The sequence below is a fragment of the Microcaecilia unicolor genome, chromosome 11 (genome assembly GCF_901765095.1).
Source record: "Microcaecilia unicolor chromosome 11, aMicUni1.1, whole genome shotgun sequence".
Taxonomy (NCBI): domain Eukaryota; kingdom Metazoa; phylum Chordata; class Amphibia; order Gymnophiona; family Siphonopidae; genus Microcaecilia; species Microcaecilia unicolor.
The window spans coordinates 72,716,062-72,728,744 of NC_044041.1; the positions used below are offsets into that span (position 1 = coordinate 72,716,062).

The 12,683-nt window shown below is 48.2% G+C and overlaps 1 protein-coding gene across 12 annotated transcripts in view; it reads left to right on the plus strand.

Annotated features, from left to right (window-relative positions):
• Nucleotides 1–12,683, plus strand: part of CELF5 (CUGBP Elav-like family member 5) — a 125,475-nt gene that overhangs the window by 60,563 nt on the left and 52,229 nt on the right. For 10 of the 12 annotated variants that reach the window (XM_030217839.1, XM_030217843.1, XM_030217847.1 and 7 more), the window contains exon 3: nucleotides 9,072–9,120. In XM_030217839.1, the coding sequence (XP_030073699.1) occupies nucleotides 9,072–9,120 (49 nt within the window). Of the gene's footprint in view, nucleotides 1–9,071; nucleotides 9,124–12,683 lie in introns of all 12 variants that reach the window. The other 2 variants (XM_030217841.1, XM_030217851.1) reach the window with 1 other exon arrangement.

Here is a 12,683-nt window from a genome sequence, read left to right on the forward strand (position 1 = left end):
TGTGCGCCTCTCAGGCCCAGGAAAGAGTCTTCGAGTTTTTTCTTTTTTCTCCTCATTTTTTCCTTATTTTCTTATTGAAAAAAAACAAAAACAAAATAAGTTCCCGTGGAGGGGCATAATCAAACGCGAACGCCTATCTCCATGGGCGTCTATGTCCGAAAACGGGTACATGAAGAGGCGGGACAGAACATATTTTTGAAAAAATGGACGTTTTTCAGCTGGGCGTTTGGTTTTTTTTTTGCGATAATGGAAACTAAAAACGCCCAGCTCAAAAACATCCTAATCCGAGCCATTTGGTCATGGGAGGGGCCATGATTCGTAGTACACTGGCCCCCCTGATATGCCAGGACACCAACTGGGCACCCTAGAGGTCAGTGCGGTGGACTTCAGAAACAGCTCCCACATGCATAGCTCCCTTACCCACGGGTGCTGAGCACCCAACCCCCTCCCCCAAAACCCACTACCCACAAATGTACAACACTACCATAGCTCTTAGGGGTGAAGGAGGCACCTACATGTGGGTACAGTGGGTTTTGGAGACCTCCCATTTACCAGCACAAGTGTTACAGGTGAGGGGGGATGGCCCTGGGTCCGCCTGGCTGAAGTGCACTGTGGTACCCACTAAAAGTGCTCCAGGGACCTGCATACACGCAGGCCTCTAGGACTTGTTGCTGCTATATAACATTGGCACACCAGTTGACACCTGAAGACTAATCTCTCCAAAAACATCCTTTATTGGAATAAGCACGCTTACTCACAGTTAACTGCAGATCAGAGGTTGTGCCCCACTGGCAACGAGTCTCCCTGGTACTGAGATGAGCAGTAGGTCAGAGCTGGCAGAATGGTGTACAATGCCCTCTTTCAGCCACATTCAAGGTAAGAACTAAGTTCTGTAACGTGGCTAACACATGAAAGGGATCTAAAACTGGCTTACAAAAATGGCCACTACCTCATGGACTACCAGAAACAAAACAGGGCACACTCTGACCCAGTAAGCAGGGGGGAAAGCACCATGGGAGTAGAGCCTACCAACTACTAACATTGTGAGACTGTAACACAAGCTAGTGGAAACATGGAGCCCAATACCCTACACCCATCACAATGCATTGCTGATGTGACTCTGCAGTGCGCATAACAGAAAAGGTGTCACACTCACCCGAGAGCCACATCAGAACCAGGGAAAGGCTGTCACAGGATAGAACACATTCTGCTGTCATAGAGGTGGGTATAGCATTTCAGGCTGGCATAGAGGCTGGAAAAAAAGTTTTTAAAGTGGGTTTTTTTTTGGTGGGAGGGGGTTAGGGTCCTTTTTTCTTTTATCAGACACAATCGCATCTTTTGATTTCGCCGAAGCCGTTTTCCCTTCCGTGTCATCGAAGACACCCAGCGGCTTCAAATTTTGTACTCGGTGCAACCGGACCATCTCAGGTACCGATACCCACGCCTGGTGTATCCAGTGTCTTGGGCCCAACCATAGCCCAGCCGCTTGCAGTCTGTGTCTTCATATGAAGAAACGGACCCAAGCGTCTGGAGAAGCCCAACGAGAAAAGCTTTTTGGGGCTCGGTCCGGTCCTTCGACGTCGACATCGGTACCGAGGTCGGTGGCATCGACATCGACATTGAGGGAAGCATCGACGTCGGGAGCGGAGGTAATGGCTGCTGAAAGACCAATTTGCGCTGTGAGCAGTGAGGCATTGAGTGGGTCTCCACCTGTCTCAAGGCCTCCTGTTTTGCAGGCCCCCGGGACTGATCTTCATCGGACCCGGCCCCGAGGAGGCGTGAGGATTCCGCGTCATCGGTACCGAGGAGTCTCGATGACGGGCGTCGAGCAAAGGTGAAGAAGCACCGTCATCGTTCTCCTTCGACACATGGTGCCAGGAGCTCCGAGGCATCGAGGGAATCGGCACCTGAGAAGCGTTGGCGCCGAGAGGATCGCTCCCCCTCTATTCAGGAGGTGTCGATGCGTCGGTCTTCTGGCAGCCCAGTACCTGCTCCCATGCCTTGACAGATTCTGCCACCAGCTCCTTTACCGACCCCGCAGCCTTGTCTGACGGCGGCTCTCAATGAGCGCATCAGGGCCCTGCTGCCAGAGCTTCTGCAAGGATTGCTGTGCCAGTCTGCTTCGGTGTCGGGAGTGCTTACGCCTTCCGTACCGTCTGCTGCAGCGGTATCTGGCCCTTTGCCTGTGGTGAGGTCCCCGACATCAGTGCCACCTGCCACCCAGGTCGACTCCCCTTCGACGTCGGTGGAGGAAGCCTCACCGCAGTCCAGGCGGCCATCGACTTCTCGGCACCGCCATAGAGAACGTTGCTTCTCGGCATCAAGACAGGCTCAGTTTCGGACTGCTCTGAGGGATGTCTTGTCCGATACTGAAGATGAGCGTTCGTGGGAGGACGAGGAAGATCCCAGGTACTTTTCTTCTGACGAGTCCTATGAGATTCCCTCTGAACCTTCCCTTCCACCAGAAAGGAGACTTTCCCCACCAGAGAGTCTATCCTTTACCTCCTTTGTCCGGGAAATGGCTGCGGCTATTCCCTTCCCTATGGAGGTTGAGGATGAACCCAGGGCTGAGATGCTTGAGGTCCTGGATTATCCTTCTCTACCTAGAGAGGCTGCGACGGCTCCTTTGCATAATGTAATGAAGGAAGTCCTTATGGGAAACTGGTCGTTCCCTCTGTCTAATCCCGTGATCCCAAAAAAAGCTGAATCCCAATATCGGATCCACGGGGAACCTGGATTGTTGAGGTCTCAGCTACCTCACAATTCCATGGTGGTGGACTCCACCCTCAAAAGAACCAAGAGCTCTAGGGACTATGCCTTGGCGCCCCCAGGCAGAGAATATAGAACCTTGGGCTCTTTTGGGAGGAAGACGTATCAGACCGCTATGCTCACTGCCAAGATCCAGACATACCAGCTCTTCATGAGCGTCCACTTGCGGAATTTGGTGAGACAACTGTCCAGCTTGGTTGATGCACTCCCTCCGGAGCAGGCCGAGCCTTTTCGCCAGGTGATCAGGCAGCAGAAGGCGTGTCGAAAATTCCTGGCCAGGGGTACGTTCGACACTTTTGTTGTAGCATCCAGGATCGCTGCCCAAGGTATAGTGATGCGGAGACTCTCATAGCTGCGTGTCTCTGACCTGGATCATTCGGTCCAGCAGTGGATGGCGGATTTTCCTTGCAGGGGTGAAAACCTTTTTGGTGAGAAAGTAGAGGATCTAGTTGACCAGATCAAGAAGCACAATGATGCTATGGATTCTCTCTCCCGTCGGGCGTCTTCTGCTACTACCTTCTCATCTAGGAGGTTTTTTGGAGGGAAGAGGAGTGCTCCCTATTCCTATGCTAGGCATAGGTACACTCCAGCTTCTCGGCAGCCTGCCCAGGCTCAACCCCAGTGCGCTCATTTCTCGTCACCAGCGTACGCCTAAGGCCACTGCGGCTCCCCAGCAAAAGCAGGGGACGGGCTTTTGACTAGCTCCAGTTCAGCATAGCCTCAGTAAACGTGTCCGTACCGGACGACTTGCCGGTTGGGGGGAGGTTAATGTTTTTTCACCAAAGGTGGCCTCTTGTAACCTCCGACCGGTGGGTTCTTCAAATTGTCCGGTTAGGATACACCCTCAATCTGGAATCCAAGCCTCCAAATTGCCCTCCGGGAGCTCAGTCCTTCAACTCCCAGCACAAGCAGGTACTTGCAGAGGAACTCTCTGCCCTTCTACAGGTCCAAGCGGTCAAACCTGTTCCACCAGGGGAAGAAGGGCTGGGATTCTATTCCAGGTACTTCCTTGTGCAGAAGAAAACGGGGGATGCGTCCCATCCTAGACCTAAGGGCCCTGAACAAATTTCTTATCCGAGAAAAGTTCAGGATGGTTTCCCTAGGCACCCTTCTTCCCATGATTCAGGAAAATGATTGGCTATGCTCGCTGGACTTAAAGGATGCTTACACACACATCTTGATACGTCCAGCTCACAGGAAGTATCTTCGATTTTGGCTGGGAACACAGCACTTTCAATACCGTGTACTGCCTTTTGGCCTGGCATCTGCGCCCAGAGTGTTTACTAAATGCCTAGCTGTAGTCGCAGCGTTGCTACGCAGACTGGGAGTGCATGTGTTTCCTTATCTCGATGATTGGCTGGTGAAGAGCACCTCGAAGGAAGGTGCTCTGGAGTCCATGCGAATGACTACTACTGGGGTTCGTCATAAATTATCCCAAGTCCCATCTCACCCCAGTCCAAAAATTGGAATTCATTGGAGCTCTGCTGAACACGCAGACAGCTCGAGCTTATCTCCCCAAGGCAAGGGTGGACAACCTTCTGTCCCTGGTGTCCATGGTTCGAGCGTCTCAGCAGATCAAGGCTTGGCAGGTGTTGAGACTTCTGGGGCACATGGCCTCCACAGTTCATGTAACGCCCATGGCATGTCTGCATATGAGATCAACTCAATGGACCCTAGCTTCCCAGTGGTTTCAAGCTGCAGGGGGATCTAGAGGATGTCATCCAACTGTCCACCGACTTTCGGAATTCTCTTCAGTGGTGGACGATTCAATCCAATTTGACCATGGGGCGACCATTCCCTCAGCCACGAAAAGTGCTGACAACGGATGCATCTCTCCTGGGGTGGGGAGCTCTTGTAGATGGGCTCCACACTCAGGGAGCCTGGTCCTTTCAGGAAAAAGGCCTGCAGATCAACCTCCTGGAATTAAGAGCGATCTGGAATGCTCTAAAGGTTTTCAGAGATCGGCTGTCCAACCGAGTAATCTTAATTCAGACAGACAATCAGGTTGCCATGTTTTACACCAACAAGCAGGGGGGCACCGGATCTGGCCCTCTGTGTCAGGAAGCTGTCCAGATGTGGCTTTGGGCTTGCCGTCACGGCATGTTTCTCCAACCCACTTATCTGGCAGGCGTAAACAACAGTCTGGCCGACAGGTTGTGCAGGATAATGCAACCTCACGAGTGGTTACTGAACATGGGCTTAGTCCGCAAGATCTTCTGAGCTTGGGGCACACCCTCGGTGGATCTTTTTGCCACTCAGATCAATCACAAGGTCCCTCAGTTCTGTTCCAGGCTTCAGGCCGACAACAGACTAGCATGAGATGCCTTTCTCCTAAATTGGGGAACAGGCCTTCTGTATGTGTATCCTCCCATACCTCTAGTAGGGAAGACTTTGCTGTAACTCAAGCAAGACCGCGGAACCATGATCCTGATTGCACCCTTCTGGCCATGTCAGATTTGGTTCCCTCTTCTTCTGGAGTTGTCCTCCGAGGAACCGTGGAGATTGGAATGTTTCCAACCCTCATCACTCAGAATGAGGGGTCACTTCTACATCCCAACCTCCAGTCTCTGGCTCTCACAGCCTGGATGTTGAGAGCTTAGAATTCGCCTCCTTGGGTCTTTTCAGGGTGTCTCACAAGTCTTGCTTGCTTCCAGAAAAGATTCCATGAAGAGGTGTTACTCTTTTAAATGGAGGAGGTTTGCCGTCTGGTGTGACAGCAAGGCCCTAGATCCTCTTTCTTGTCCTACACAGACCCTGCTGGAATACCTTCTACACTTATCAGAGTCTGGCCTCAAAACCAACTCAGTAAGGGTTCATCTTAGTGCGATTAGTGCCTATCATCGCTGAGTAGAGGGTAAGCCTATCTCTTGACAGCCTTTAGTTGTTTGGTTTGCTTTTGTCAAAGCCCCCTGTCAAACCTCCACTAGTGTCATAGGATCTCAACATCATTCTCACCCAGCTGATGAAAGCTCCTTTTGAGCCACTGAATTCCTGACATCTGAAGACCTGGAAGGTCATTTTCTTGGTGGCTGTTACTTCAGCTCGTAGGGTCAGTGAGCTTCAGGCCTTGGAAGTACATGCAACTTATATCAAATTTCATCACAACAGAGTAGTCCTCCGCAGGCACCCTAAGTTCCTGCCAAAGATGGTGTCGGAGTTCCATCTGAACCAGTCGATTGTCTTGCCAACTTTCTTTCCCCGTCCTCATACCTGCCCTGGCGAAAGTAGTTTGCATACCTTGGACTGCAAGAGAGCATTGGCCTTTTACATGAAGCGGACAGTCCGACCAGTTGTTTGTTTGTTTCTTTCGATCCCAACAGGAGGGGAGTTGCCATCTCAAATTGGCTAGCGGATTGCATTTCCTTCACTTATGCTCAAGCTGGGCTGACTCTAGAGGACCATGTCATGGCTCATAATATTAGAGCCATGGCTGCGTCAGTGGCTCACTTAAAGTCAGCCTCCATTGAAGAGATTTGCAAGGCTGCAACATGGTCATCAGTCCACACATTCACATCTCACTACTGCCTTCAGCAGGATACCCAACGCAACAGTCGGTTTGGGCAGACAGTGCTGCAGAATCTGTTCAGGGTTTAGAATCCAACTCCACCCCCTAGACCCTTTTTTTTTCTGTTCCAGGCTGCACTCTCAGTTAGTTGTTTATGGTTTCAGGTCAATCTAAGTTATGTCCTCGCCATTGCGAGGCCTAATTGACCAATATTCGTTGTTTTGAGTGAGCCTGGTTGCTAGGGATACCCCACATGTGAGGACAAGCAGCCTGCTTGTCCTCGGAGAAAGCAAAGATACTTACCTGTAGCAGGTATTCTCCGAGGACAGCAGGCTGATTGTTCTCACAAACCCGCCCTCCTCCCCTTTTGAGTTGTTATTTGCTTCTTTTTATGCTTTTTGATTTAACTGAGGGAACGCGTTCACGCGACAGGCGGGAAATCAGTTTGCGCATGTGCAGTGCGCGCTGCATGTGCACCAGAACACTCTGGCAAAACTTTTTAAATATTTTGCTTGCAAAATGCCGATTCCTGGGCCGACACAGACTTCGACCCACATGTGAAAACAATCAGCCTGCTGTCCTCGGAGAATACCTGCTACAGGTAAGTATCTTCGCTCATTTATTGTAGATATTCTGAAATCTGGACTGGTTGGGGTTTCCCAAGGACAGGTTTGGGAATCACTGGAGTAAATTAGTCACATTGGAGACCACTCAAGGGCCAATGCAAGAAGCTACTGAGGGCAGAATGTGGTTAATGAGGGTTCTGCATTCATGTTTCTGGCCACATAATGCAGAAAGGTTTTCACTGTGGCAGTTAAATCACAAGGTAAACATGGGCACACACATGAGGTTATTAGGTCAGGGGTTCTCAACCCAGTCCTTGGGACACACCTAGCCAGTCAGGTTTTCAGAATACCCACAATGAATATTCATGAAATAAATTTGTATGCACTACTTCCATTGTATGCAAATTTATCTCATGTATATTCATTGTGGGTATCCTGAAAACCTGACTGGCTAGGTGTGTCCCAAGGACTGGGTGAGAACCCCTGCATTAGGTACTCCTCCACCATGCACAGAAGTAAACAGAGTTTTTTTAATGTACACATAAGAAGAGAACATTTTTGCCAGGTCTGAGGCAGTATAGAAGGGTTGGTTAACAGGATTTGATGCCAGTTTTTTCAGATTTGAATGTCTTATTTATTTTTCTGCCCCCATATCAATGCCTGTAACTTTAAAAGACAGAATTGAAGGTTACAGCTCTATACATATGTCCAAACAAAAATGAAAGTACCAGCATATAATTGTGAATGAACCAGAATCTGTAATGTGCAAGAAAATTTTCCATGGCTAATATTCATGCAAAGAACAACATTCCAGTTCATGTGTAGATATGTGCTGGCACTTCATTCACAAGTACAAAAAACAAACAAACGAAAAAAAAAAAAATCAATGAAGGCACCTTTATCACAGACCTTTTGCACATATTCCTGGCAGGCTTTCCCTGATTAGCATGCAAGTTCTGTGCATGCTGACTTTACATTTCATTAGCTTACAGCAGTGATTCCCAAACCTGATCCTGGAGGCATCCCAACCAGTCAGGTTTTCAGGATAGCCACAATGAATATTCATGAGAGAGAAAATGCAGTGGAGGAAGTGCATGCAAACCTCTCATGCATATTCTGAAACCTGACTGACTGGGGTGTCTCAGGACCAGGTTTGGGAACCACTGGCTTACAGCCTCACTGCGGAATGGTTTCTCATGAATCTTGCTCCTCGGCTCTACCATGTGGCTTTCTGCATCCACCCCTCAATGTGGCATCATACCTTTGAATATCTGATTGAGATGATGTTCTCAGAGCTGGCACTGGCTTGTAGATCCTTACTCCCAACTATTTTGTGAAGAGAAGAATAAAGAAATCACCCCTGCAATTGACACAACATTGTGAATAAGTTATTTCCCTGTCCATGGCATGTTTCCCTTCTACATTATCATACCTTGAGCTGCAGTTTCACTATATTTTCCTCAGGTTTTGTCCCATGCTTTAGAATTAAGATGTATGGGATATTATTTATTTGACTACACACCTCTTTCAGTTGTAACTTAGAGCAATTTACTTTCAGGTTGGTATTTCCCTATCCCTGGAGGGCTCACAAAGTTTGTACCTGAGGCAGTGGAGGGTTAGGTGACTTGTCCAAGGTCATAAGGAGCCACAGTGGATTTGAACCAGGCTTCCCTGGTTTTCAGCCTACTTCTCTAACCATTAGACTACTCTTCCTATCCGTGTGCTGTGAAAACAGTCAGATGGATGAAGCATCTACCAAAATTGGATAATTTGCTACTGGGCAGGACTGGGTGGTCCATGTTGGTCTTTATATGATACTATGTAGATACTGATGGCTTTTCATCTTTCAAATGTACAAAAAAGTGGGAATAGCCAAAAATACAGCCCAAAAAGGAAAAAGTATAGCTTTATTGAGATATCCACAAGGTAAAAGTGCCAAATCTCTAATATCAAAGTGTATCATAAAAGATCATGAATTCAGGAGAAAGACTTTGGCTCCATTTTTGGTTATTCCCATTTTTTTTGTTCGTTTTGACTTTTTATGGGGTTCTTTGTTCTTGGTTCTTTTGTTTTCCTAGCATTGCGGGATGCGCAAATAGATGGTGTCTGTCTGTGGGTTACTTCCCTCCTTGTTGTGACAGGGTCTGAGTTTCTGTCTTTATTGTGTGTTGTACCATCATATTGTGTCTGTAGCGGGGGGGAATTTATCTCTTTTATTTTCTTTTATTTAGATGGCCCGTCCAATCCAGGTGAAGCCAGCAGACAGTGAGAGTCGCGGAGGTAGTTGTTATCTGTCTTTGGTCTTTACTAATTCTCAGAGTTTGGCTTGGTGTCTTTCTGCATCACCTTCACTCTTGAAGTCTTAATGCACAATTTTCAAAACAGTTTGCTAGTTAAATCGTACACAGGGCTTATTGTTACCAGGATGGCTAAAGCTGTGTGGCAGCTGAAGCTAAAATTGACAAGAACTGCAGGTCTCACTGCTTTAAAATTCACAGCCAGGCAAAGCTCTTCTTAAACTAGGCTCGTAGTCTATGGCCAGAATTATGGAAAAGAGGATAAAGAGGGATTCATTGAACAAGGCATCCATCTGGGAAAAAAACACTTATCTATAAGCTAAGAGCTTGCATTCTTGACAGAGATAAACTAAAAGTACTCTGGAGAGGTGGCTGTTTTCCTTTTGTGCCGTGGCATGGGAAGTGCCATGACGGTAGCATTGGTACAGGCTGGCTGGTGTTAGAGGGGTACCCAGCAGAGCGATTGCCCTGGGACCCTGTGTTTTACGGTGTTAGGAGTTAAAGTTTTGATTGCATATGGGGGTTTCTCAAGGGAAATGTCTTTAAATATCTGCTGTTCATATTAGCCGTATCTTGAGCTGCCTGAAGAGAACATTATTTTCAATTAATCCCTCTATGGTATCTTATGTCAGTCTTCTCTATGTCTGGCACACACATGTCTGTTTTCAAGTTCAGTTTAAGAAATGTTTAATTGGGCTGTGGAAACACTGAGACGGCAGCATTAAGTTGCTTGGTGAGCGGGTCTGTTTGTGTGTTTGATGAACCTAAAACTTTAGCTGTACTGCAGTGTTCCCCTTCTCCCAGGGCCACCCCAAATAACTGTCAAGCCTCTAGCCCCTCTCCCTCTCCTTTCTCTGCTCCTCCTCAAAATTTGGATAATTGATACCCTATCACCTTCCTAAAACAATCCGCACAAAATGGACATCATACTTTGCTTGGTATATATTTACATAATGAGCTATTTGAAAATTGTCATCCCTCTCTATGGGTAAAAGTACATTCTGATGGTTCATTCGTTTGTCTAGCTGTCAAGGTCTATTGTTTTGTCTTGAATGCAATGCTTCTTGTGCCCTCCAGAAGCTGTCGCCCTAGGTGACACCTAGCTCACCTAATGGCTAAGCTGGCCCTGCTTTCTCCCCAGGTCTTCTGCACTGTTCCCTCTTTCAACCCTGGGTTGAAAGAGGGCTTTCAACCCAGGGTCACCCTAAGGCTCCTTGCCTTTGCTCTCTCTTGTTCTTCCTCGCTCTTGCACTTTTGAGGGCAAGGCAATGTGATGACTTTTACTGTGGAGTGTTCACACTGAGCAGTTGGGTACAGGTTATGTCCCAGTCAAGGCCCAGCTCTCCCTCTATTGGAACACTTCTCTTTTTAAAGGTTAAAACCTAATGACAGAGGCGCCACTTACTACAATGACATTCTGCTGTGTCATTCTCTGTTCTTTGGACATGCAGTGCAGAATTCCCATGCTTCAGAAGAGGAAGTGGGAGTGAATGAAATGTTTATTCTGCACACCAATCCACTGTTAAATTCTGGTCATGGTTAAAAAAAATTCTACAATAGTAGAGAGTGGTGCCCAGGACCCAAGAGAGCTCTGAAGTCTGTTAGTAGGGCAACCGGTGTTCAGATGTTGTAGGATGGATGTGGGGGCAAAACCGAGAACGTTTTAAAGTCCCTTTGAAGAAATGCGTTAGATTAGATTACATTTTTACAAGACAAGCAAAAAATTAGCCAAGTCTCTATCCCTTCCAAATGCAGGGCAGTTTGAAAATCCTATCGCTAAGCAGGGCTTCTATAAAAGGTTGACTAATTCTGAAGGATGATGAGATCTATCTGCTTCTCTCAGGAATGAGTAGGTAGGAGTCTTCCCAAGAACTGAGACATCCTTTCCTAGTAAATGTGGAGGGGCATAATTGAACGCAAACGCCTATCTCCATGGGCGTCTAGTCCGAAAACAGGTACGTGAAGAGGCGGGACAGACCATTTGGGTTTTTTTTTGCGATAATGGAAACTAAAAATGCCCAGCTCAAACGTCCTAATCTGAGCCATTTGGTCGTTGGAGGGGCCACGTCCGTAGTACACTCGCCCCCCTGACATGCCAGGACACCAACTGGGCACCCTAGAGGTCAGTGCGGTGGACTTCAGACAACGCTCCCCACATGCATAGCTCCCTTACCACGGGTGCTGAGCCCCCAATCCCCCTCCCCCAAAACCCACTACCCACAAATGTACAACACTACCATAGCTCTTAGGGGTGAAGGGGGCACCTACATGTGGGTACAGTGGGTTTTGAAGACCTCCCATTTACCAGCACAAGTGTTATAGGTGGGGGGGGGATGGGCCTGGGTCCGCCTGGCTGAAGTGCACTGCGGTACCCACTAAAAGTGCTTCAGGGGACCTGCATACACGCAGGCCTCTAGGACTTGTTGCTGCTATATAACATTGGCACACCAGTTGACACCTGAAGCTAATCTCTCCAAAAACGTCCTTTATTGGAATAAGCAGGCTTACTCACAGTTAACTGCAGATCAGAGGTTGTGCCCCCACTGGCAACGAGTCTTCCCTGGTACTGAGATGAGCAGTAGGTCAGAGCTGGCAGAATGGTGTACAATGCCCTCTTTCAGCCACATTCAAGGTAAGAACTAAGTTCTGTACGTGGCTAACACGTGAAAGGGATCTAAAAACTGGCTTACAAAAATGGCCACTACCTCATGGACTACCGGAAACAAACAGGGCACACTCTGACCCAGTAAGCAGGAGGAAAAGCACCATGGGGAGTAGAGCCCTACCAACTACCAACATCGTGAGCATTTGTCACAAGCTAGTGGAATCACGGAGCCCAATACCCTACAACCCACCACAATGCATTGCTGATGTGACTTCTGCAGTGCGCATAACAGAAAAGGTGTCACACTCACCTGAGAGCCACATCAGAACCAGGGAAAGGCTTGTCACAGGATAGAACACATTCTGCTGTCCATGGAGGGGGTATGGCATTTGAGGCTGGCATAGAGCTGGAAAAAAAGTTTGTAAAGTGGGGTTTTTTGGTGGGAGGGGGTTAGTGACCACTGGGGAGTCCGGGGAGGTCATCCCTGATTCCCTCCAGTGGTCATCTGGTCAGTTGGGGGCACTTTTTGGGACCTGTTGTGAAAAAAAGGGTCCAAATAAAGTGACCCAAAATCGCAGTAAAAACGCCTTTTTTTTCGATTATCAGCTAAAGCCGCCCATCTCTCAGTCGGCCGATAACCACGCCCCAGTCCCGCCTTCACCACACCTCCAACACGCCCCATCAACTTTACCGGTTTCCGCGACGGAATTGCAGTTTGGAAACGCCCAAAATCGGCTTTCGATTTATACCGATTTGGGCGCCCACGGGAGAAGGACACCCATCTCCCGATTTGGGTGGTTGCAATATAGGGCATTTTTCCTCTTTCGCTTATAAGCTGGAGAGTGTACCAAAGGAACCTTTGTGATCCAAGGGGCCCACCAAGAGTTTTTTTTCTCCTCTATGTTATGAATAAACCCTTGAAGAAGTAGGCAGTTTGTGTG